The 27,019-nt window shown below is 42.9% G+C and overlaps 1 protein-coding gene across 3 annotated transcripts; it reads right to left on the minus strand.

Annotated features, from left to right (window-relative positions):
• Positions 1-296: 296 nt before the first annotated feature.
• Positions 297-26,759, minus strand: NTPCR (nucleoside-triphosphatase, cancer-related). 3 transcript variants are annotated; one of them, XM_017677229.3, is made up of 5 exons: positions 26,585-26,759; positions 22,103-22,265; positions 21,545-21,641; positions 6,321-6,526; positions 297-933 (listed from the first exon to the last, which is right to left on the minus strand). In XM_017677229.3, exons 1-4 carry the CDS (start codon positions 26,616-26,618, stop codon positions 6,350-6,352), a joined length of 471 nt encoding a protein of 156 aa, XP_017532718.1. In that variant the 5' UTR covers positions 26,619-26,759; the 3' UTR covers positions 297-933; positions 6,321-6,349. The 3 variants fall into 3 exon arrangements, with proteins under 3 accessions (XP_017532718.1, XP_017532715.1, XP_017532717.1); XM_017677226.3 differs by having other exon boundaries at positions 6,321-6,530; positions 26,585-26,739; XM_017677228.3 differs by lacking the exons at positions 22,103-22,265; positions 26,585-26,759 and adding an exon at positions 21,869-22,060 and having other exon boundaries at positions 6,321-6,530.
• Positions 26,760-27,019: the final 260 nt, after the last annotated feature.

Genomic DNA, 27,019 nt, shown 5'->3' on the forward strand with positions numbered 1-27,019 from the left:
ACCTACCCACACTGTTCTTTCTGACAACCCAGCCTCTGGCCCTGGGCACTCTCCACGGGGGTCACAGGGATGGCTGTTGATGGTTTTCACCCACCTGGCATGGCCTTCAATGACACTCATTTTCCCCCTTTGCTGGAAGGGAAATGAGGCATAAAAAGGGCTCAGAACATGACCGAAGTCAATGAGCACAAAGTAGGGCTCTGAGCTGCACTGATGGGCCCAAGCCTGCTGGGCCTCAAATACTATCAACATCTCTACGGACTGACTTTCCCTTCCTACATAAGGACTCACATGTCTGTAATCATCACATTTATTTTTTTTATTTTATTAAGCAATAAGCAAGCAGTAAGAAATGGGTTGGAGAGGACCTAAAATGGTTTTCTTCTGAAATAATTTTAAAAACCAAATAACTGGTATCACTTTAAGCTGCACAAGATAGCAGCTGCACCTGGAGAGGGATTTAATTTTCATGACATGCAAAATTGATTAGGTAGTGAACTCTTCCCTCCCCCTTTCCCTGAACACATTTATAGACTTCAATGGGGGCAAATTCCATCTAATACTATGAAAACCATTTTTCATTTCATAATTTACCCAAATCATACGCATAACTGCAAGAGGAAATAAACAGAAACCTCTCAGCATAAATAAGTCACAATGGATTGTTAATCTTGTAGAGCCAATCCAGCATTAAGGCTAATTTGATCTCAAACATTTTATGGAAACCAGCTGTCAGGCTTTCTTTGGAAAAGTCCACAAGGTTTCATAAACCTGAAGGTATAAAACGATGACATGCAGGGCACTGCTCAGCTCTTCATCTGGCGCATTTCTTCATGTGCAGAAAAGCTGTAACACAAACTGTCCTCACTTCCTGCTGCTCTGCACACATGTCACAATAGCTGGCAAGAGGTGGTTTCTGTTTTCCTTGGTGACCTGTGGGAAAAAGCAAGAGGTGGGCTTCAGAGTAGCTTCCCTTTCCTCCAGTGGTCTGACAGGAATATTCTGAGCGAAGAGTCTGGAAGGCCAGGAGAGAGGAGGGAGGCTCTGCGGCTCAGGGAGACCTGCTTGAGAGCACTGAGGCAGGACAGGTGGGTGGGTTCCCACCACCATGGCTGCAAAGTGGCAGTGGGTTCTGATGACTAATGGGCTTATCTATGAAGAGAGCTGGGAACAGAGCCCAGTGATGAGCTCTGGAATGGGTGATGGGAATGCAGATGGGGCCTGGGCCACCCTGGAAAGAAAGGCCAGGATGCAGCCAGGAGAGCCACCTGCCAGGAGCCCCTGAGAGCAGCCGGAATGCTGGCTGACCCCTCTCAGGACTCCGAGATGCTCCCCAAGTCACCCATCTACTCATTCCTCCAGGAACTTCAAAAATCTGTGCTGCAAAGAGCCTCTGACATGAGTCAACTCTGCATTTACAAGATGCAGCTGAGGCCTGGGACAGTGCAGGAATTTTCTGGAGCTCAGAGGCTGGTGGGGATGCAGCCCAGTGTGCATCCTCTGAGACTAATATTGTCATACAAATAAACAAAAGAAACAAAGAGTTTATTCAAGCTTTACCTGATAATCTGTTTTATTTTTCTCTTGCTACCACAGTCCCAATGAGCACAACACAAAAATTCAGACAGTGCTAGGAAGCTGGATGGAAGGCTGTCCCCCAAGGAAAGCCAAGGCCATCTCTTGACCACTGCTTCCTGTTTGGCCCCCATATATGTTCATTTAACACTCACTGATGGGGTGTCCACCAGAAATGGGGCAAGGTGCCAGGGACAGAGAGATGACTCGGGCCTTGGACTCATGGAGCTTGCAGACCACAACACAGGGACAGCAGCTGCGAACAATAGGGACAGCAACAGAAGGTAAAGCGCATGTGAGAGAAAGTCTGGAGGCACATGTGGGAGCTGGGTGGGGCATGGAGGTCAGGAAAGGCTTCTGCAGGCAGTTGGGCCTGGACAGGACCTGGCAGGTGGGCAATGGGAGCAGGGCCCAGACAGAAAAGGACCTGGCAAAGACTCATGGCAAGAGGAAATGAGTGCCTGTGGTATCCCCAGGCTGCGAGCAGGGGGCTCAGTGTCGGCAGACCCTGAGAGGAGGGCTGGTCTGGTCCCATCGCAGAGCTTCACACCCAGGTGTGACAGAGGGCCTGGCACACAGCAGGTGCTAAATGAAGGTCTGATGGGGGACGCATAGTGGACTTCACCACTTCTGGATCCCCAGCATCCACTATCCTTCTCCTAAGAGAGCTTGGACTCTCCTTGAGAGACCACAGCCTAGGAGACTGGCCCTTGGTCAAGGACAAGCTGGGCCCTAGAGATTGACCTGAACTTTGAAGCCTGAAACAAGCGAGCAGGCAGTAGAGTGCTGAGGCTGACACCCTGAAAGCATCCAAGGGCACTGGCCGTGGTCCCTGCTGTGTCACCCAACAGGGCAGCTCGAGCCCCACCAAGAGGAGAACCACCAGCTTTGGCCTTCCACTTGATGAGGAACTGCACAGCCTTGCAAGGCTTTCTGTTGCTGTTTCCCCTTAAGTTAGCCAGAGCCCATGCCTGCTGTCTGCATCCCAGTAGCTCCTGACATGGAATGGAGGAGAGGGGGATGCAGGTGGGCGTGCAGCAGGTGCTCTGGGGGCTTGCGGGGCAGCCCTACGGCTTTATCAACAGAGTGGGGAAAGGACCAGTTAGCACCTCTTCTGCAACCAGATATCACCAGGAATTACACTTGCTCCTGCCTTCAGTGGAGAGCTCACTGCGTGTCTCACGAGGAAGATTCGGAGAAGGGGGCATTTGGGGCCACTTGCTCGCCTGAACATTTCATCACTTCCTTTATAGATATCAGATGAAGGATGGCCTGTTGAGCTGGGAGAGGAAGAGGAGGGAAAGAGAGGGAGAAGAGCCCACGAGAAATCAGGAGACCGGGGTGGGAAGAGGAAACACTGTCCAGATGAAAGGAGTGACTGCGGGGGTGAGTGACCAGAGGCAAGCACAGCCTGTGCCCTCCAGACCCCTGCCTGGACTTCCCCGACACTTATTTCTCCAGCCAGCTGTCAGTCGAGCTGCCTGCATGGACCTGGCGCATGTGACTCCACCAGTTCCGTCCTGGACAGTCCCTGCTACTCAACTGCAAATACAGGCTGGCGTGAGGTCGCACTCAGGTCCCGGAGCAGCAACACGTGCAAGGCTGGGGAAGGGCAGAGCAGGCCTCCTCGGGACCATTACTAGGCTCCATTTATTTTCCTTCTACCCCTGAGCCCTCAGACGGAATGGATGGGGGCATGTGATGGCAAGTGAGGGGTGGTAAGGTGGAAAACCCATGACTGAGACACTGGTCCTGACGAAGGCCATTTAAGTGGTACAGCCAAGGCTTGTGGAGAAGTCAGACTGGACAGGCGTGACTCTTCAAAGATAATAACAAAGAGCCCCAAGAGCCATACAGCCACAGGTCCATATTTCAGGGAAATGCCTCATCAGCTACAGCATCAGGACCACAACTACAAAGCAATCCAGCAGTCAGTACACCGAGCTCCCCAGGCCCCATCCCATCTCATTTCAGTTTCATGCCAGGCATGGTACACAAGACCTGTTGACTGTCCCCACTGCACGCAGGAAGAAGCTTCAGAGCAGGAGATGATTGATGAGCTCAAATACCACATCTATCCCCCAGGCTGCTGGCCGAACTCCTGCCCTGTCCTACCCCTCAGAGAGACCCACGATCCCTCCTCAGGAGGGGCGACAGCAGGGAAAGTGCCAGCCTCCACCAACACACAGACAATGCTCTCCAAGCCATGGCTGGGTATGAAAAGAATAAAAACTGAAACTGGAAGATACATTTTCAGAATGTACTCTCGTAACATGACCAGAATCAAAACTGCATTAATATTTTGCTAACCCCTTTTGATTTCCCAAAGATTATTTCTGAAAATTATCCAGTAAGATTTCTATGTGAAATGCCACTGTGTTCAGGTGGCTCGTTCCTTGTACAGTGAAGCCAAACTCTCTAATGCAAGGACAAGTAAAGCACCATCTGGCAGCCTCAGGGGCTCTGACCTTTATGCAGAAGTCTGGTCTACTAGAATAACAATTCTGTACAAGTTCACCCACGAGGAATTTGGTTGCACGAAGTCCTTCCTGACAGGCTAGCTAGAGGGAACTGGGGGCTGGGTACAGAGAGAGGCAGTGAGGAAGGCTGCAAAAAGGAGCAAGAAATCAACACAAAACCACATATTAACACAGATCAAAAGTTATTACTAGTCTGTTTCATGTTTTGTCTTTATTTCATGGTATTGAACCTAAAAGTAGGATCGCTCATCAATCCAAATCCCCTAACCCTGCTCCTTGAAGTTTAAATTTTTTAAACCAAGAATTATTTTGCCAATGGGGCTTTCAGCAACCCAGTGCCCATGGCAGGGAAGGGACGACATGTCAATGGCCAGTGGCAGCATCACGCTTCACTAGGGAGAAGGAAGGCGCCATAGCTTCTTTGTTCACATCTCCTGCTACTGACTCTGTGTGAGTTACAGAAAAGCTCTCCTGAAATGTAATTCTTTTACTGTTAGTTCAACCTCTCAAAGGGTGGGATTCAGCGGTTTTTGGTTTTTAGTGTATTCACAGAGTCGTGTGATCAGCAGCACTATCTAGTTTGAATATTTTAATCCTTTTCACCCCCCACCCACCCAAGTAACCTCATTCTCACTCACTACACTTGATCCTTCCCCCTAGTCCCTGGCAGCCACTAATCTATTTTCTGTCTCTACATGCCTGTTCTGGACACTTCATATAGATGAAATCATATACTATGGGATCTTTTGTGACAGGCTTCACCTAGCCTAATGTGATGTTAACTCATCCATGTTGTAGCACGTGTCCCTTCTCTATCCCTTTTGTTGCCAAATGATACCCACAACCAAAACTAAGGCCATATAAAGTAAAGGATAGAGAAGGGAACATAAAACTCTGAAGACAAGGGCCTCACAGACCTTTCAGAGACGTCAGTGAGGACATGACTTGCATGGCTCTCAGGTCTCGGCTCCCAGGTCAACTCCTTAGAGACCTTCCCTATGCCCACCTCCCTTTGCCCACCTCCAGCCCTCAACTACTACACTGTACTGGTCTATCTTCTTTGCATTTATCAGTATCTGAAATTACCTAATTGCCTACATTTTTGTTATCTAGACCCCACGAGAATGTCAGCAACATGAAGGCATGGACTTGGTCCGTCTCAAGGATTTGGACTTAGAACAATGCATAGAACAAAGTAGATGTTCAATCTCTATTTACTAAATGAATAAACATATGAATGAAGAAAGGTACAAACAAGTTTCTCCAAATCTGGCTGGTCTAACCCAGTTATTTACTGCTCCAAAAGTGCCCTGGGATACTTTGGTGACAACATAATGTCCCAGCAGAACCAGATAGCCAAGATGCCATTTCAGCCAGTGATGTAAGGGGTTCATTGGTACTCTGCAGCTAGAGCTCACTCTCCACCTGCCAGCCTGGCTTGTTCACGTGGCACTGGTGGGTCAGTGAGCTGCTAAAGTGGGGGGTGGAGAGCAAGGAGTATGAGCAGAGCTTGGCCAAGAGTAAGGCTATCACTATCACTGACACAAACAACTGAGGTGGTGCGGGGGAGACAAGAGCTGACCAAGGACACAGAGACAACGGGGAAGGAAAAAGCAAGTGTTCAGGCCATGTACCAGCAGTCTCACCATGGTTCAGACACTGCCACCAGGTGGTGTGACGGAACTGCTCACCTCACGCACGTGCTCTACTGCAGGGCTTCTCCAACTGCAGGGGCCTCATGACCTCCCAAGAGTGCCAGGCCCAGAAAGCGGCTCGCAACTCTGCTCGGCTTATGAGCTCCCAGGTGCTGTCTGTACTGCTGACCTACAAACCTCACTTTGCCCAGCAAGACGCTCACAGCTGTGCCATCCACGTAGCTTACTGAGCATCTGAAATGTGGCCAGTGTGACTGAGGAACTGAATTTTTTATTTAAATGTCAATGGCCACATTAGGGGCTACTGTACTACACCACAGAGGACATTTCCATCTTCATCAAAAGATCCACTGGACAGTGTTACTCTACAGCATCTAGAAGCTATGCTTCCAACTGTAGCCACAGCCTCTTTTCCCCACACACAGAAGTGGGTCAGTTTAAACAGGAAATAAAATGGCACTTATTTGCCATATCCTAACCCATCCATCACCCTGAGAAGAGATGCGCTCAGCCCAGGAGCACCAGCTGCTCAGGCGGCTCTGATGCTGGAGAAGGCCTGGTATCTGCGGGGGAAGTGGAGGGTTAGACACGGAGGGCTGGTTGTACTCACATTGAACACTTTCACGTCGTTTCTGTGTCTTATTTCTTCCACAAAGGCCAGCGGTTTTCCTTTAGGTATTGGAATCGTGCCAAGGACCACAGTCCCTGGGGTGGCCAGTGTCTGATGAACAGCCTGGATGAAGGGCTGACTGAAGAGCTCCATTTTCCCAATCTCATCGATGACACACACTCTCTGCCCTGGGCCACTGTTGGGACCTGCCTGTGGAGGACAAAGACATCAGTTAGGACACCAAACAGCAAAGGACCCAGGAGGCCCACACTCATTCACCCAACAGGCACACTGGGTGGTGGCTACACTTTGGATGTCAGACTATCTCACAATCCACACAGAACAATGAATCAACAAAGGAATCTGGAGCGGTTCCCTTAGAGGCCAGAAAATTCCATTCCCTGGCCACCATTTTCCTGGCAATGCTTACTCCTTTGAATGGCTCCAGTAATAAGCACTTTGTATTTACATTCACCCAAGAAATAAGCAGGACACAAGTGCCTCAGGTTTAAATGAAATGAGACAGAATGGGAGCCCTTATTAATAATACTTGCCCCTTTTCTTCACCAATTCTGAGGCATATGAGATTCCACGTCTGCTAGGAGGGGTAACGGCTGCAGGCAGACTCCTATGTATTTCATAATCTACACTAAGGGTTGGTGGAAAGAAGTGAAAATTAAAAGGGAAGGAGTCTTGGATAGAAGGAAAAAGAGTGAGCAGAGTTGTCCCTTTAAATCTCAGATTCCCTGTCTAATGATTTTATACCAATGTCCACTCCTTGCTAGAACACCCCACTAAGAACAGGTGTGGCAACTAGCCTCCAAGAGTCCTAACAGTTCTCAGCTCTGGGGATTTGCACCCATGTGTAGACCCCTCCCACAAAGTACCAGGGCTGGTCTGTGATCAGCACAATACAGTAGAGGAGATGGCAATGTCACTTCCGAAACTAGGTAAAAAAGGCTATCTCTACCTTGGTCCAAATCTTGACCAATCCATCTATGTAGCTATCAAACAATCTACCTATCTATCTTGGATCACTGGCTCTTATGGAAGATGGTTGCTATGTTGTGAGGACATGCAGGCAGCTGAAAGCCAGGTGCATGCGCCAAGAAACTGAGGCCTCCTGCCAACAGCCAGAGAGGAACTGAGGCCTCCCAGCAACCATGACAGTGAGCTTGGAAGCAGATTGTTCCCGGTCAAGCCTCAGATAACTGCAACCTCATGACAGACCTTGAACTTGAACCACCCAGCTAAGCCTTCCTGGATTCTGGGCCCAAGGGAACTGTTTGAGTTAGTAAAAAGATTGTTGTTTTAAGGTGCCAAGCTTTGAGGTAATGTGTTACACAGCAACAGTTAACTAATGCACAGGCCCACTCTAGAAAGCCTTTTCCAGAGTGTGGGTTGTGACGGGGCGTGTGTGGCTAGTGACAGACGGGGCTCAGGGATAGATCCCGAAGCTGCGTGTGGTGCACAGAGGAGTGTGGATTCTATCCAACAGCTGAGAGATTCTAAGCCAAGGAAGGATCACAAGTTGTGTCTGAAAGCCGTGTGGAGTCAAGGAGACGTTAGGTATCTTCTGAAGTGAGACTGTGGAGTCTAAACCCAGGCAGTGAGTGGAGGGAAGCATTAGAGCAGCGGTTTTCAGACTTTCATGTAAAGTAGCACTCTTTTTGTTTTCCTACTTAATAGCATATACATATAACACACTCTTACACTCATTTTATTAACAGAAAGACTAGGAAGAAGACCACTGTTATCATCCAAGAAAGGTCTATAAAATCATTTAAAACATATATATTTATGTCTATTTATTATACTTGAAACTGTGTTTCCAATGCCCTTGATTTTCACCTTGTGCGGTGGGCACCTGTTATCTGCACGCCTGTCTCCCTGAGGCAGGGCCAAGGTCGCGGTCACCTTCCTCTTTCCCATGGTCCAGTCACTTATTCCAGAATTTTTCTTCGAAAATGAATGCCAAATTTGAGAGAAATAAAACAGCTATCGGCCACCTGTTCATTAGCATACAGACAATCCCATAAGAACAAGCTATTCCAACTGACCTGACTCTCATCAAGGAGTATTTGGGTCATTCTGCTGTCTCCAGAGGCTGAAATTGTAGATGTTGTCTGTCTGGAGGCTACCATCTAAAAGCCAAGGGGACCTCTGGTTTGTCATATCAAAACAACAACCAACTCAGAAAAAGGGAAACAACTGATGAAAGAACATGTGTGTGCCTTAGTACATGTGTAATCTGGGGTGACATATGTGGGCAGACAAGTGCGTGTGAGTATGTTAAATACACAGGAGTGGGTATGAACATCACGCAGAGGCTCTATGACCATCCTTCCTGCGATTCTCTGCAACATTCGCCAACAGGATTCCCCTCTACTTATTTAACCTTCTGCACAAAGGTATCTGGACACACATATATGTACTTTCTACTAACTCGAAATGCTCATTTAAAATCTTAGTTTATATAAAGTCCTCATTTTGTCCAGAATTAGGGACTTTCACTACCCAGGAACTATAGGAATCTCAAAAATAAGTCTGGAATTTTTAATGAAAATAGCAGTTATTCAGGCTCAGTGGAGAGATACACCAGATGCTAACCCAGTCGGAAGCCTGTAATACTGTTTTTCTAAATAACAAATGAACATATATTTAAGAGCTTAATAAAAGAAACCACTGACATTCACAATTGTTTTATTTCTATATAAACTCAAGCAACTTGAAACAAAAATAAACCAGTGAGCCAACACTACCCTGTCTGCATTGTTCCAACTTCTCTTCTGAGGCAGTAAAGACACACCCTTATAGCACCAAGACTCAGATGTGAAGCCCATCAGGAGCCAGCCTGCCCCATCCTTCCCCATTCCCAGTGCTGGGAAGTAATTGCAAGCTCCTGGAGTAACTGCCTGAAGGTACGGGATAAGGAGCTCATGCAGAACTGGGGTAAAATCACAGTGATCACCCCATCTGGGGTGTGACCTGCCTCTTTCCCCCACCCCCTGGTGGTGTGACTGCTGCCAGCTACACTGCGGCCTCTGTCATTCACTACACTCCTGTGGCTTCCATTGGGTTGGTTAGGCATTTCACTATCACAAAGAGGGAGAAACACTTCTTTGTGCAAAGCATATTTTAATTCCTCTGTTTTTCTGAGGGAGAGGATATTTCCTTAGGACAGAGTCCTAAAACTGACCAGCAGGGTAAGAGAAGCTATGAATAATTTCATGGTTGCACTCAGCTAGTTTGCTTTCCAGAAAGAGTAAATCAGTTTAGAGTAACAACGCAACATCTTTATACTAGCTATGCCAGAAAACTGAAAATAGTATGGTTTCTTTGGTCCTTTGTTTAATCTTTTCATATACTTTTAAGAATACAAAGAAAATATATACATAAAATAAGCAATTTCATTTAACCAAAATATTGAAATGAGAGTAAGCTAATTAAAGTGGGGTTTGCCTTATTCTGAATTATTAACTTAATAAATATTTCTGGTGGCATTAAGGTTAACTTTTTTTAAAAATCAGACCCAAGACTTCTGAGCTTGCCCAACTGGAACAACAAATATCAAAATTCATGGGAGAGAACAGGGAACTTCTGCCAGAAGTTAGGTAGCAGAACTGCAGCCCTTCCCCACCGACAGCCACAAGTTCTGGGGAAGCTAGAAAGGCCACTGATGAGCAGCAGCCATGACTGAGCCAGCCCACAATTCTTCAACCCTCATAAGTTATTAGCTGAGAATGCAGGGCTCCAGTTAGACGTTTATGTGTGTTATTCTAGGCCTAAAGTTTCCAAATCCCTTAGCAGTCTGGTGGCATGTCAACTATGTCCCTGAGCAGTAAAATCAGAGCAGGCAGCCAGAACAGGATGTCTAGACTGCCCGACATGCCCTGCAGTTCAGCCCTCCCCACTGAGGCACGCTCTGGGCACAGGCTGCCCCCACAGACATCCGAGAGGCCCGGCCCCATGGCCCCGCAGACTAATTCTGGGCCCCTTTTGGGTGTCCCAACAGACCTCTTGGGGGTCTCACCCCCATGAGCACCTGATCACAGAGCACAAGACCTGTGCCCTTGGCATTTCCAAGCTGCAAGAACTATGCTGAGGCTGAAGCAGCATCTACTGGCTGACAGGCAGCCCAATGGGTAGAGAACCCAGGACTCCTCATGATCCCAGTGCCTCAGGGCTGAACAAGACATCCGGGCTCACGGGTCTCCACAACAGGTTTACCACTCACTCTGGCCCCAGAGTTTCTGGCCAATGCAGACTGTTGATGTGAGGCTCCTCCTAAGGTATTGTCACCCATTGCTTCGCTCACCTTCTCAAGAAAAATAATGAGAACTATCTCAATGTTTTGCACCTCCCAGCAACTAGGGACTAACACACTTGACAAGCATCATCACATCATCACATTTGGTCTTAGTAACTTCATGCACCAAGGATCAGCACCTCTGCTTCACAGATGAGGAAGGAGGAGGGTCACACACAGCCACTGAGCTCCCAAGTGACAGAGCTGGGAGCGAAACCCAATCTCCTGATGCTGAAGCTCTCCTCCATAGCCCGTGTGCAGTACCACCTGCACACTTTCCATGTGAAATGAGGGAAGAAAGGAATCCAAGAAACTCCCCTGTGAAAAAACCTCTTCTCTCCAGAGAAGCAATAGCACTTTAGTTACAGACGATAGCCAGGAAGCCTTATTTTTTGAGTAATCACATTACTCAAAAAGAACTACATACTTATGGTCTCAGAACAACTACCACAGTCATTTTATCCAGTACAGAGAATGACCCACGTTTGGAGGCAGATATGCCCCGTGGCTGAGGGACCCCCACCCTCCACCGGGAGCACAGCTCTCTCCCCACAGAAGAGCTACGGCCAGGCCCCCCAAGGTGGACCGACTCTTGCCACTCCCTCAGGCTAACAGTATTTATAATGCCTCACTTCTTTATTTCACTTGCTTATTGAAACTTTATTCAGTATTTCAACTTCTGATAAAAGTTCTATATCTTTGATGCTTGATATCCTTTTATTGGAAATTGCTTGGAGGAAGAAAAAATTGATTCTTTTTGCTAGAGTAAAATGGTAATTACTTTTTTTCTAACTAATGAGGTAATTGGATACAAATATAGGAGTAGAGGTTAGATTAGGAAAAATCAACCAGTATGGCTTTTTCAGGTCAGTTTTTGAATGTACAATGATTTTATGTTTGTTAAGTTACTGCTTAATCTTGTTAAAGAAAGTATTTCAAAAGGCAGTGGTTAAATTTGCTTTCCAGTTAAAGCCCAAGGGAAAGTTATTTTCATCTTAAGATAATCTCATGAGGTTTAAAAAAATTAGAATTAACTAGGAGAAATTTTGATGAGGAGAATGTACATGGTCTTAAATGTCTCCCCACTCAGTGCTTAGTAGTTTCAAAGAAAAAAACATAGCAAATATTAAGGAGAGAAATCGGACAATTCCTTGATCAAGGAATCAAAATTAACATCCCCAAACATCAATGCTTCCAGATAAGGTGTCCAAGAAAGATGCATCACCATTTCGTAGTAGTCCCGCTGAATCTTATCATGAGTAGACATCAGAAAAACCCCAAAAAGGGAATGTCCTATTAAAATAGAACTGTACTCTTAAAAAATGTCAATGTCATAAAAGACAAAGACTGACTGAGGCTGAGGAAATTTTCCAGACTAAAGGACACTATGGAGATATGAAAGCTAATCCAATACCTGACCCTGGGTTAGAGGGAAAAAATATCACAAACCAATCCTTAATCTTAGGAAAAATATACTGAACATTTAAGGAGTTAACTGCTATGATGATCACAACATATGCTCAAATGGCTCCCCCCACAAATTTATATATTTATACATACACACGTGTGTACTGTGTGCATGCATATACACACACACACACACATACACACACACAGAGGGACTGAACAAACCACAGGGCAAATGTTAATTAAAAACAGGTGACTGGTTAACAAGTAAAGAGGTTGTCTGGCGCTATTCTTATTCTTGCAATTTTCTCTAACAGTAAAATTGTATACAAATAAAGTTTTAAAAAATTTAAAATAAATGCAAAAAAAAAGTACTCTCACACACCTTCTCAGTATCAGACTCAAGAAACCAATTCATCACATGTGAACTTCCTTCTGAAGGAGTGTAGGGCGTTAGACTGATGTGCAATGGAGGCTAGCCAGAAAAGGATTGGAAATGGAACAAAGTTAATGAGTAAAAGGGAGAAAGGGGGCAGTCTACATAAACTCTACCCCAGGCGCCCTGAAGGAGCCAGTGACTTCTCCGTGTTTAGTGTGCTGTGCAAGAACAGCAAGGCAGTATCTAACCCAAGAAGCCTGCTCAGAACTTAAATCCACAGGGCCACCCAAGGACAGCATGAGAAATAATGAAGACTCAGCCCCTGCCCAGTGGAACTAGGGGCATTATTTAGTAAGGAATGCCACGATATATCCTGCAAGATAAACTGCAGAGCCAACCTTATACCGAACTTAAAATTCACTCCCCTGTTTTCATTCACTGAAGGAATGTTTTTACTATTTTAAAATTAGTTTTTTAAATTTTTATGTTTGGGCCAGATAGCTTTTACTTTCCCTGGCTGATGTTGCCATACACATGCGTGATCATGATACAGAAATAGAAAGTGAAGAGAAACAAAGAATCAAATGCCATGCCTGCTGATGATAAGGGAGATTCTAAGACAATGCCAGGACTCCTGTCAGCATTTCAGGAATGGATACTGATGAGACCCTGATGTTCCTAAATTCTTTCTAAAGTCCAGTGGCCTGACATACTAAGGCCAATTCAGGACAAGGGGTAAAAAATAACCTTTCTCTAAACAGAAATTCTCTCATCTTCAAATGAAGTTTCAAAGATTTAAAGCAGAGTCTTCTTTCAGAATTAAAAGCAGATCCCGTTCTCAGAAACAAACACTGAAAGTCTTATTTTGATCTGAACAGGGAAAAACAAGGATGAAACTATGGTTACTGTCTTTGGGTGTTCTGGTCCTAAACCATTCCTTCCATGGATCTTTATTGGAAATGACACAGTTCAGCCTAGAAAACAGGGGTTTGAATAGATGTTCTTTGCTCTTTAAAACATTGTAATCTATTGTAATCTATTGTTATCCTTTTGTGCGAGTAGGAGATATACTGAGAACCAAACAAAATGTTAAATCCTAGTTGCATCAAATGCTAATAAAACATTCAGTGTGGCTGTCAAAAAGACCATCATGAGAAAGGTCAGTGTTACCCTGTTCACCTTGATCACTAGAACACTGAGAAATAATTCTAAGTACAACAGCATCAGAAAATAGAAGACTTACGAATAACCTTACCAAAAATTTTTCAAAGGAAGAAATGGAGAGAGATACTATGTTTTTGGCTGTAGAAAATGAAGGTTGTCTGAAAAATTAAGATATTCTTTACACTGAAATAACTGTAATTGTATACAGTTCCAATAACTCCATCTATGTAAGACTTTTATAATGGACAAAAATATCTTGATTTTTACAATTCATGCCAGCTCTGCCACTTACAAGCTGTGTGTCTCTGAGCAAGTTAATTTCTATTCTATGCCTCAGTTCCCTCATATGTAAAACAGGAATACAGTAACAGTGCTATTCTGAGGATTATATGAGTTAGTACCTGGCCCAACATGCACTCAGTAACTGTTAACTAGCATTCCCACTACCACTTACTACCATCACCACCATTACCACCAACACTACAGCTGAGAAAAAGGAATGAATAGTAATGATATGACAATTTTTTGAAGAACAATAATACAAGTAATTACCATGGTAATTAAAATAGTAAGGTACTGATGCAAAAATCAAACAGATCAATGGAAGAAAACAGATAACCTTAAAACATTATATATATATATATATATATATATATATATATATATATATATATATATATATACACATTTAAAAAATACATATGAAGCATAAGCTAATGAGAAATGGGTTATTTTTAACAAATGGTTTTGGTAAACTGGCTAAGTATTTGGAAGAAAATCAACTGAGAGTCTCACTGTGTATTATATTCAAATATATTCACATGGATTAAAAAATAAGTGTTTTTAAAAAGTACACAGAAGAAACAAATTTTATGTTGACCTGGAATAGGGACAGACTTTCTCACCATTAAAAAAAATATGAAAGAAGTCACTTAAGTGGCAAACTGAAAAAATACAATCAATAAATGTAAAAGATTATGTGCCTTATAAAAAGATCTTTTAAGCCAAAAGAAAAAATGGGAAAAGGAACGAACAATTTAGGTTTTAAAAAATACCCAGTAAACAACTGAAAAACATTTAACTGCATTAGTAACTTAAAAAATGCAAATCAAAGCAAAGACATGTGTTTTAGTACCAAAAATGAGTACAATGCTAAGTGTTGGCCACAGTGCAGCAGGGCAAACACACACATTCACTGGCAGCAGGATGCAAAGTGACACAACTGTCATGGGAGCAGGGTGGCACAAAGGTAAACCCTGCAAGCCCACCCCCTTCACCTGCACCTCCATTCTCAGATCCTTCCCAAGGTAAGTCTGACTACAGAAAAAGAGTGATGTACAAACGGTATTTGTAGCAAGGTTACTTATAATAGTGACAAATAACCTCAGTGTCCAACACTGAGGGAATATGGTTAAATCAAACATGAAAACCGATACTATTTAATATTATGCAACCATTAAAATATCAGTTTTGAAACTCATCGTGTTGTAAGGCTATTCCCATGTCACTCAATCATGTTAAGGGAAAAAAAACCAAGTCCATAAAACTACATATAGCATTTTCCCCAGTTTGGGGTGGCTGAATAAATAAGCTAGGTATAGAAAAAGGGCAGAAACAAAACATGCTAACACTGGTTAACTCAGTGATAAGACTGTAAGTTATTTGTTTTTGGGTTTTTTTTGCATGGTTCTTTTTAGTTTATTGTACGAAGGAGTTTATTTAGTTTATTGCACTAGTTCAAGTTAAAAGCCGACCCCCAAATGTTTACATTATACAAGCTGTGAGGTTTTTAAACTTGTGACAAGGGACAGAAGAGAAATTCTACTCATTCCAAGGAAATCCTCACTTAAGCTACAGTGAGCCAAAGGTCTAAGAACAGGCCTCCAGCTGGTTGTCCTCAGCCAGTCCAGTCTTACCAGGTACTTGCATATGTTCACCCTGCAGCTGAATTATTTCCCCCTATCCTGGATGCTCTATTGGAGTACCATTGCAGGCAAATTTCTTCTTAAATGCCTTCGTTAGTTTATCACAATCATCAACAATCCTTTGGACAGTATGAGGATCTTGCCGTTTCTCTGTCAGATTCTTACATGGATATAATCCGCAGTGCTAGCAGGAAGCAGATCGTCACCCTTCCGTTAACAAAGGTGTGTAAAGAGTGGAGGTTCTGGAGGGTGGACATGTCTGCCTCAGTGGAAATGGTCTGTGGAAGGCAGTGGTGGCGGGGAGATGGTGGGCGGGAGGGCGGAGCATGGGGAAGCGACAGGGCCAAGGGGGAAACTCATGAGTCCTCTGAGGCTCAGTGACGGGGCCTTATTTTTCTTTTTTACAAATTTGCTACCTTGAGTATGTAGAACTTTAACACTTAAGAAAACAATAAACGTTGCCAAATAGGGAAAGCTGTCACCCACAGAATGAGAAAAAAACGAAGTCAACCCTACAAAGGACTATCTAAAAACCTCACTGAGACTAGAAATGTTTACCAGTCTCCTGATAGTGGGTCTCCATTCCTGCCTAAAAGGTCCCCAGAGCGCCTCAGCAGGCAGGGCGGGGTCAGGCCCGAGGCCCTCCTCCAGGCAGTTTCCAGGCCGCAGCCACCCTCTCACTTCCCAGAGCACAGCAGGCACACCCTGCCAGCCCAGTCAGTTATTCTTCTTACATTTTTCATAAGGAACAACTCAAAATATTTCCATCCATAGTGAAATTTCTGACACATGGTAGGCATTAATAGATATTTCTTCACTTGATGTCCGTCTGTGTTTTCGTATGTCCTGGGCACTATTAAACTAATGTTTATCAGTACTAAGATTTTCACCAATGTAAGTGTAGTTTCTAAAGCTTCCAGTTTCCTTTAGTTGGTCATTCCAACTGCAATAATAAAACTTGTCATAGTTTTATGTCAAAGTAGTCCACTACTTTTGCTGCCTAGTTACTTTAACTTCTTTCTTTCTCTTTAAGAATAAAGGCAAAACATGAATTTTCCTTTCTTCAGTTCAATAAAATATATGATAGGAGAAAAATTGTTGCTTCCAAAAAGAAATCCATGGCCTTGATTGGGTAAGAGCCCAAAGCCAGGCACCTTTTCCTACCTAGACCATGAATGTCTGGTTTTGAAATCAAAAGTATAAAGAACTGGGAGAAGTCTGCTTTTCTTTTATGTTTAATTAAAGAGAGACATTCAAGCTTATTCCAGTCAGTATACAACCTCTCACATCACCTTGCCAACAGACATCAAGCATGTATGTGCACACTGACATCAAGCATGTATGATTCAGGCTGTTCTGAGCAAGGCAAGTAAAAATCAATTATTTGTATTGATTCAGTGCCCAAACCTAGATTCTTTACTGGGAATTTATTTGAAGTATTTCACTTGCCCTTTGAACACTTAAGAAGAGAGTTATATATTTGATGGGAAAAAACTATAGAGAGAAAAATATCATATTCTTTAACCGCTCCTGTGCAATATAACGGCAACAGTCCCCAGCACAGGGGATGAGGGCAAGTTCCAAGAGGAAGGAATTAGGAAAGAAGATAGAAAGAACAGACAAGGGAGGGAAACCAAAGGAGAAGGTGGGCTCTGAGGAGTGGCAGCTCCCTCCCAGAACAGAGCATAAGATTCTCATAGCCCTTGGAAATTAGCAACCACCCTCAGCAGGCTATAGTTAAAATTTTGAGCAGCCTTGGGCAACTACTAAAGCCTCCACCATACATTTTAGCTGAGCCCTGAATGGGAAAAAAGAGCAGAGAGGTGAAGATATTAGGAATATCTCAACCAAAGAAAATGGCAAATGCCAAAGGCCAAAGGTTGGCATGGCACTGACCCTGCCATGTGTAGGATGCATGTCTGAATGCATGTCTGAGCTAGAATGGTTAGGGAATGGTGAGGTGAAGTTGGAGGTTAAGAAGCCAGGAGGCCATGGGAAGGACCTTGGACTTTAGTGCTGCTGCAGCAGGTCTGTACAATTCAGTTTTTACAAAAGTAAATTAAAGTTGTAAATCTTTAATATATTAAATGGAACCCATATTCTTTAATATGGTCCACAAAGTCCTGAATGATGTGATCCAACCAACCTTACCTTCTTCACCTGCTCCTGCCTCAGAGTTCTGCAGCCTCAGTGTATCTGTTCCCATTATCTATATTATTATGCCCAGACCCCCCCACCCCGCTCCAATATTCTCTGTGAAAAGATGGTGCTATTTCATCTTTCCATATCAGTTTAAATGTTACCTCCTCAGAGCTCTTTCCTGGCCACCTGGTGTGAAGTCAGTTCCTCTTACCTATCTCTCATAGAACCTTGCTTTTTTCCTTCACAGCATTTATGACAACTGTACATTCATTAGTTTAATGTCTACATTTCCCACTAGAGTGCTGAGAGAGTAAAAACACATCAGTGTTATGACTGTATACCCAGGATTTTATTTGATGAATGAATGCAAGAAACAAGTAACACATAATCAACAAAGCTAAAAATTGGCTCTTTGAAAAGATCAATACAACTGTCAAACTTCTGGCTAGATCAGCCAAAAAAGAGAGAGAATGTAAATAACTAAAGTAAGGCATAAAAGAAGGGAAAATACTACAGAGCTTTCAAAATAAGTTATTATAGGGGAGTATATGAGCAACAAATATAGGTAACAGATATGGATAATGCCAAACAAATTAGATAACTTAGGTGAAATGGACAAGTTACTGCAAGACACAAATTACCACAACTGCCTCAAGAAAGAAAAAAAAAGCAGACCTGTAATAAGCAAAGATATTGAATTTGTAATTAAAAAGCTTCCCATGAAGAACATCCCACACCTGCATGACTTCACTGGTAAATTCCATGAAACATTCAAAGAAAACATTAATACCAATCCTTCACAAACTCTTCCAAAAATTAGAAGAGGAAGGAACACTTCCTAACTTAATCTGTAAGGTCAGTATTACTCTGGTACCAAAACCAGACAGAAGGAAAGAAAGAAAAGAAAGCTACAGACCATATCCTGTATGAACACAGATGCAAAAATCGTCAACAAAATACAAGCAAACATAAAACTCCAGCAATATACAAAAGGATTTGCATATAATTCTTTTGAATCCAGCAACGTATAAAAAGAATTATACACCACAACCTAGAGGATTTATTCCACTAAAGCAAGAATGGTTTTATGTCCAAAAATCAATTAATGTAATACACTACACTGATATAATAAAGGACAAAAATCACACAATCACCTCTGCAGATGCAGAAAAATGATTTGGCAAAATCCAATACTTTTTCATTGTAAAACACTCAACAAACTATGACTAGAAAGAAACTTCCTCAACCTGGTAATGGGCATCTATAAATAACCCATAGCTAACATCATACTTAATGATAAAAAAGTGAATGCTTTCTCCCAAAGATCAGAAACAAGACAAGATGTCCACTCTCACCACTTCTACTCAACATTTTACTGGAGGTGCTAGCCAGGGAAATTAGGCAAAAAAATGAAATAAAAAGGTATTGAAGTAGAAAACTATCTCTTGCAGATGATATAATTTTGCATATAGAAAACTCTAAGGAATTCACTAAAAAACTATTAGAATAAAGGAGTTTTTGCAAGGTTACAGGATACAAGATCAATACAAAAAACATTGTATTTCTATGTTAGTAATGATTATTCCAAAAGTGAAATTAAGGAAACAATTCCATATATAATAGCAACCAAAAGTATAAAATATGAAGGTACAAATTTTTTAAGAAGTGTTAAGACTTGTATGTTGGAAACTATAAAACAGCATTGATGAGATAAATTAAAGAAGATCTAAGTAAATGGAAAGACATCTCATATTCATGGATAAAAAGACTTAATATTGTTAAAATGGCAATATTCCCTAAATTGCTCTACTATTCAACACAATCCTTATCAAACTCCTAACTTCAGTAATTAAGGCAATGTATTACCAACATAAGAATAGATGGAACTGACGTAAAGATTAACGAGATAGAACTGAGACCCCAAAACAAATTCTTGTATTTATGGTCAATTGATTTTGACAAGAGTGCCAAGATAATTAAATGGAGAAAGAATAGTCTTCAACAAATGGTCCTGGAACAACTGTATATTTACATGCAAAAGAATGAACTGGGATCCATATTCACACCACATATAAAAATTAATTCAAGGTAGACCACAGTCCTAAATGTAACAGTAAAATTATAAAACTCCTAGAACACATAGGAGTAAATCTTCACAAAATTGCATTAGGCCTTCTCTGATAAAACACCATTAGAAACATAGATACACTAGACTTCTCAAAATTAAAAAATTTGTGCCTCAAAGGCACTATCAAGAAAGTGAAAACAACTGCAGAGTGGAAGAATATACTTACAAATCATATATTTAATAGCAGACTGCTATACAGAACTTAAAAAGAAATCTTATGACTCAATAGTAAGTCATGAGTAAGTCATGGGCAAGGGAAATGAGTATAATTTTCTCCAAAGAAGACACACAAATGGCCAATAAGCACATGAAAAGATGTTCAACAAATCAGTCATTAGGGAAATGCAAATCAAAACCACCATGTGGTAACACTTCACACTTACTAGAATGGATGAATTTAAAAGACAGACAAACATGTATTGGCAAAGATGTGGAGAAACTGGAATCCTCATCCATTGCTGGTGAGAATACAAAATAGTGCAGCTCATTTGTAAGACAGTCTGGTAATTCCTCAAAAAGTTTTATATAGAATTACCATAGGACCAAATATCTCCACTCCTGGGCATATACCCAAGAAAAATGAAAACAGAAGTCTACCTAAAAATGTGTGCACAAATTTCAGAGCAGTATTATTCACAATAGCCAAAAAGTGAAAAGAATCAAAAAGTCTATCAGCTGATGAAAAAATACAATGTGGCACATCCATAAATAGGATACTATTCAGCCACAAAATGGAATGAGGCACTGATACGTGCCACAACATGGATGAACCTTGAAAACTTTGTGTTAAATGAAACAAGCTACTTACAAAGACTACATATTATATGATTCCCTTTTTAGGAAATAACCAATAGGCAAAAAAGTAGGGCAGGAGTTGCCAGGGACAGGGGGTGACACAGGAATGAAGAATGACTTTTAACTGCATATGCTATTCTTTTTGGGATGATGAAAACATTCTAAGATAAGACTGTGATGACTGGTTGCACAACTCTGAATATACTGGAAAAAAAAGAAATGTACACTTTAAATGAGTGAATTGTATGGTATGTGAATTGAATCTCAACATGCTATTTGAAAAAAATAACAGGTAATACAGTGATATAGTCAGGTGCTTACCATCATATTCATATAATGACATTTTCCTTTCTAAATGTTTATTTGTTGTGCTGTGAAAACAAGGTTAAAATATACGGGGAAAACAGAGGAAAACTTATCTTTGAGCGCCTTGATACCTGAGCATCAGAGCCTTCCCTGTAACATATTTACCTGGATGAATTTATGTGACAAGGCATTTATTTATAGTTCAGAGTGATAGCAGACTACATTGCATATTTTTATGGTTGTTAACAACAATAAAATTATGTGTAGGGGACTCAATGCACAATCATTAATCCACCCCAAACCTAATTCTCAACAGTCTCCAATCTTCTGAAGCATAACGAACAAGTTCTTACATGGTGAACAAATTCTTACATAGTGAATAAGTTCTTACATGGTGAACAGTACAAGGGCAGTTATCACAGAAACTTTCGGTTTTGATCACGCATTATGAACTATAGACAATCAGGTCAAATATGAATATTCGTTTGATTCTTATACTTGATTTATATGTACATTGCATATTTTTTTAAGGCTCAATCAATTGGACTTCCAAACTGTAAAATGCAAAACTGGCCTGTCCGTAAGGGCGAAAACCACTCTGTCCTCAGGGCCAGCAGCAACCACAGTGCGGTAAGAACAGATGGGCTCAAGCAGAAACCACTTACTCACATTCCTCAAGACAGGAAGTGCCAACTGCTCGAAGGAAGTCAGATCCACTACATACTGGCCAACTCTGCATTCACGTTTTCCAGGCAGAAGTTCTAACCTGAATGAAAAGACAAAGTGTTCTTAACTGCTGAAAGACCCCTGTATCAATTTCTAGTTTTTAGCTGCTTCACTGAGCCTCCAACCTTCTGCATATGCTCAATCATTCTTAAAAAATCACGTACACAGACAAGTGGTCGTGTGCAAAGCTGATCTGATTCCCTGGTTTCTCCTGAAAGCAGGGCTACCACTAAGTGTGTGCATCACCACCATTGATGTGGCAGTTACCTCAGCAGGGCCAGCCCTGAGCTCCAGGCAGACAGGGCAGCAACTATTTTTGAGGAACAGGGCTGTGAGTTACAAAGTGAGAAGAGCTTATTTTTATACTGTTTTTCATAGGAGGCTTCAATTTCCATATTCATTCTCTGACAAATCTGTAAAGGCCCCAGGTCTTTAAGATAGATCATTTGGCTCAACTGTCTGCGCAGGGGAGAATAAAACACAGAAAAGAAGTATCAGTACCCAACTCTAGACAAAAGCCCCCGTGGGCCAGATAATGTGACAACATCAAATCCTATTCTTCTCCCTCCCTGTCTGACTTCTTCTGTATAAAATCCATCGACAGGTATACCAGAGGACTTTAAAACCTCACTGGCTTTCTGGATCAATGTTGTTTTTCCAACTCCTAAAAAAGAAAAAAAAAAGCCCATTAGGAACCACTCTCTTGCTAGAAGACACAAGGCACTCCCTGACTCTGAGAGCAATCACAGTGTACAGTGGAGAGAGAAATGGGCTGCACATTAATTTTATAAATAGTTACTTCACTTTAATCTTGGTTGTGCCAGGTGTTAAAACTTCTTCATTTCAAGTAGCAACAAGCATAATAAAAATATGAATGACATCTTAAAGTTTACTTTTAAATTCTGAAACATTATTAGTTTTGTCACATATACAATCTTAGAACTGACTGAGTGGTTTTCTGATGATAGTCTCAAGTTCAGTTTGCATCCTATGAGCAAAGCTACTATTTTCTGTTGGGTTGACTCTCTTCCTTGGGTGGGCAAACTCTTTCACTCAGGAAGTAAAACCGGTCAGACTTATGTTAAAGGCTGGGAACCTTAAACAAGTATTTCAATCTTCAGGACACTCTGCACCCACATTTAACAATGGGAAAATCCCTTCACTCCTCTGTGGACATACACTGCTCTCTCCTGAAAACGTATCTCTTAACCAGAACTACCACCACTAGGAATGACAGCTTTTAAACTTCTTTACAAGAGCAGTCCTACCAGGTTGCCAACCCCTTCTATCACTTTCTATCACCTTCCGTAAGCATTCCTTGGGCTTGCCCCCAATCCCTTCCCAAATTATAACCAATGAGCCTTCACCCTTTTCCTCCCCAATTCTGGCCCCTTCCTTTCCTCTGAGTCTAGCCCACTGCCCAACAGGTGCCACTGACATGGAGCCAGGCATTGTTCTGGCACATGTCACACCTATTTTCTTGGTTAAAACCTCACAACCATCTTCTGAGGCGGTTACCATTCTTGTCCCTATTTTACAGATGAAGAAACTGAGGCACACAGAGGTTAGGTAACTTACCCAACTAAGAAAGACCATACATTTTAACAGGGGCCTTCATCTGACTTTGTTTATGTGAGTCTTGTTTCCTACAAATCTACATAAGTGGCATCATGATGAACCAAAAATGAAAAAACAGGGAGATTTTGAGCAGGTCTGCAATAGAGCTATTTTGAGATACCCCAGAGCTGTAAATCATTCTTCTTCCTATGGCTGCCCACACAGAGTCACTGGAGCTCCCCAGGAACCCTCTTAAATGTCAATGAAATAAAATAAGATCCGCTATTCTTATTTAATGTCTCTCCTCCAAATTTCACACTAACAATTACATCTGGCCTTTGGGAACATGAACCAGCCCAAGAGGATTCCAGCCCTATGCTCACTGGGGCTACTAAAAAATTGTGTAGGGTTCTAATCCCAGCTCTACCCTTCAGAAACTGTTGCTTTAAGAAAGTCGTTGAAAAATCTGTTTAATGCAGACAAGTGGCACTGGTGGTTATGGAAGTCAAGACTTTCCCAAAGGGCAATTCAGTGTGCCTTCTGCAGCACACAGCAATTTCTACAGCTAGGAATTCATCCTCAGTAAAAAAATCTGAGAACAGTACAAAGATATATGAAACAGGAGGGTCACTTCACCATTCTTTATAATAGCAAAACGTTGAAAACAACCTAAATGTTGATCAGTAAGGGAATATTAAATTATGGTATCATGGATTAATGACACATAAATACATAGGGATACCACACAGCCATTAAAGAGAATAATGTTTACTTATGTTTATCAATTTGGAAAAGAGACATATGAAAATAATAGAGGAAAAGCAGCTTAAGACACAGTACACGTTCACAGCATTATTCCATTACAGTTCCCCAAAAAAGTGAAGTATACATGTCTATAAAAGAAAATGTTGAGAATATGGAAAGGTTTACAGCACTTTTACCTGTATGTTGGAATTCCACGATTGCCACTTTCCTCTTTAAAACTTTGATTTTTTTGATCTTATAGTAAGTGTGAATTACCTTTAATGTTAGAAAGCTACTTACATTTTGAAAAGATAACATGCAGCAACTATAATCAAGGTGACATTATGTATTTTGTTGTTGCTTCAGCTGTTGTTTACTGACACACTGGTGGGCTCTATGGCAACAGGCCTGGTGGTGGCCACAGTAGTGGGGAAAATAGAAGGTAGTGGGCGGAGTGTTTGTCTACAACAGAAACTGGGTGGAGTGTTGGAACAGAAGTGCACAGTACACACGTCCTGTGTGTTAGACAGAACATAGTAAAGCAGGAGGCTGGATCAAATCCTTTTTTTCCTCTTCAGTTCTAGAAATCTTTCAGTTAATTTTTCATCTCCATTAATTAAGCTGCTACCCTAGTGCTGACTTGCTAACAAGTGGCCTGTGCTGAAGGAAACCCAGGACAATAGTCCTATATCACACACAGGCACACAGAGCAGGTCACAAAGCTCCATGGTCCTGGTTCTTCCATACAGTCAGTCCTGAATAAATACATTCAAGTGCAGGGAGTTTAATTTGGGAAGCAACCCCAAGACACCCTAGTTAGGAGATAACTGTATTATCAAGCAAGTTACCTTTGTGGGTAGCTGGAGCTTAATCCTTCTGGGAAATCCTAGGAGACAATTCTGCACATGTCACTCAGTTACCCTGTCTTATGAGGGAGTAGGGAGTTTATCCACTGACTTCTATCTCTCTTGGGTTGGGAGACTGCTCCTGGGGTACAGGAATTCCCTGTCCCTTCAGCTCTGCCCTGTATGCAGGCAGGGTGGGCTCCAGTGGCCAAATACAGCCCTCCAAGATGGGTCACAGTTGGACAGGTGAAGTCAGGAAAAATGCTAAGTGCCAAGGAGACATTATACAAAATGCAACCTCCTTTTAAAGGTACATTACCTGAGAATCTGAACATGTAGAGAGCCTAGGACAGCAGGCAGAGTTTGCAATTGAGTTTGGTGATAGAAAGAAACTAAGTAAATGAAAAAAGCAACCACCACCACCACCACAACAGACAACTCCCAAAGGGCAAAAAGGTTGTGGATAAAAGGAAATGAAATCACTGATCATTACATGACTTAAGACTGTAAACAATACTGAGCTAATCAAAATTACATTACAATTGCATCTGGAAGCCAGGGGAAGGGCGTGGGAGCACAGGCTTAAGAGAGCTATACTGTAGAATTACTTGAGTCTCTCAATTATGTGTACATAAAACCTTGATAAAGAAGGAATTGCAAAGAACCAGGGCTGGCCTGGCCAGCCTTTTGTCCCCAGCCCCCTCCAGAACTCAGGCAGGTACAATCCCAATAACAGGACATCTCTGAGATTAAACATATAGATGTCTTGGGGCCAGCCCGATGAGAAAGTGGCATTCCAAGTTTCAAATAAAGGGCTGAAAAATCAACTTTCAGGAGACAGCACTTTGCAATATTAGGGTGTACCTTTGGATATTAGAAATTTCTAAAAGCACCCTCCTTATTGCTCCCCCCACTGCCTGGTAAAAATAAAATTCCAAAGTCTGCAATATTACCTGTAGTCTTTGCTACTTAAGGCTTAACATCATCATCGAAATAAAGTGGAAGACAAGCCTAGGCTAAGGTTACAATCTTTGATATCTGAACTCATAACTAACTTGAAAATTAGTCCTGTTTTGCAAAGCTGCTTAAGAAACCACTTTCTCCACTCCAAGTGCATCTTTCTTCCTTAGACTAGCTGATGCTGCCATGACCTCCCTGCCTGCTTTTTTGGTCACACTTGATTCTTGCGTAGCACCTTGGTTTAAAAACCTCTTCTCCTCTAGTCACATGTTTGAATGCACTAAGGGATTTACCCAAGGGCAGGCCCTAGAGAGGACAGACACAGGGTCTAAGCAGGGGGTTCCTGTAGGTACCAAGGCTCCTTAGCCTGCAACCTCATCCACAGAGGGAGTCAGTGAACTTGGATGGGGAAAGAAAGGTCACACCTCTCCTTTCACCATCCTTCAACTGAAATGTGCATTTCCCTTCATTAATAATGCGACCAGAGCCACAGTGCCAGCAGCAGGCGGTGACTAATAACAGACGCCAGCCTCCTTCAAATCCACCGCCGCTGCGGCAGAATCTCTCGGGATCGTTGGTGCACTTCAGTTTCAAAGCTGCAGTAGTTATCATCGCTGCCGCTGGACCCTGCTACTAAGACCTCAACAAAGAAGCCCCAAAATTACATAACGTGTTTGTTCTTCCTTTTACCATAGCTGGCTACGTTTCTAGCTCCAAATGACGTTTGCTAGAAAGCGATACGGAGGCTTCCGGGTACAACGCGTGTAATTTACCAACTTCAGGGGTGCCACCGCCCTCCCAGCCAGCAGGGGTCCCACCCCGCGCGCCCCCACGCCTACCCCTCGGCCTCCGGAACGCGGAGACCCAGGCGGGTTACCTGGGGGCCCCGTCAGGAAGACGTGCAGGGCCATACAGGTGTACCGAGGTCGGGGTCGCGGCCGGGTCGAGGTCACTGTCGCAACCAAGGGGTGAAGATCGTGTTTCCGGGGCCCGCCCCCGGAGTGCTTCAGGCCCCGCCTCCGCCGACCGGAAGCAACGCCGCCTTCACAACCACGCCTCCGCCTCAGCAGGCAGCCTTTGGTCACGTATGCCTCCCCCAGGTCCTGGCCTCAGTCACGCATGCGCTCTGTTTTGTGCTTCGGTCTGCGGCGTCCTGGGCTATTATTGGCTGGGTAGGTAAAGTGGCGATTCGGGCCTTCCTGTGGCACTATGCTTCACTCTCGGTGCTAAGCTCACATGGGGTGTTGCGAGGACATGGCGTGAGAATGTCTGTTACCATACCAGGGCTGCCCCACGGGAGCGCAAATCCCCG

The sequence above is a fragment of the Manis javanica genome, chromosome 7, assembly GCF_040802235.1.
Source record: "Manis javanica isolate MJ-LG chromosome 7, MJ_LKY, whole genome shotgun sequence".
Lineage (NCBI taxonomy): Eukaryota > Metazoa > Chordata > Mammalia > Pholidota > Manidae > Manis > Manis javanica.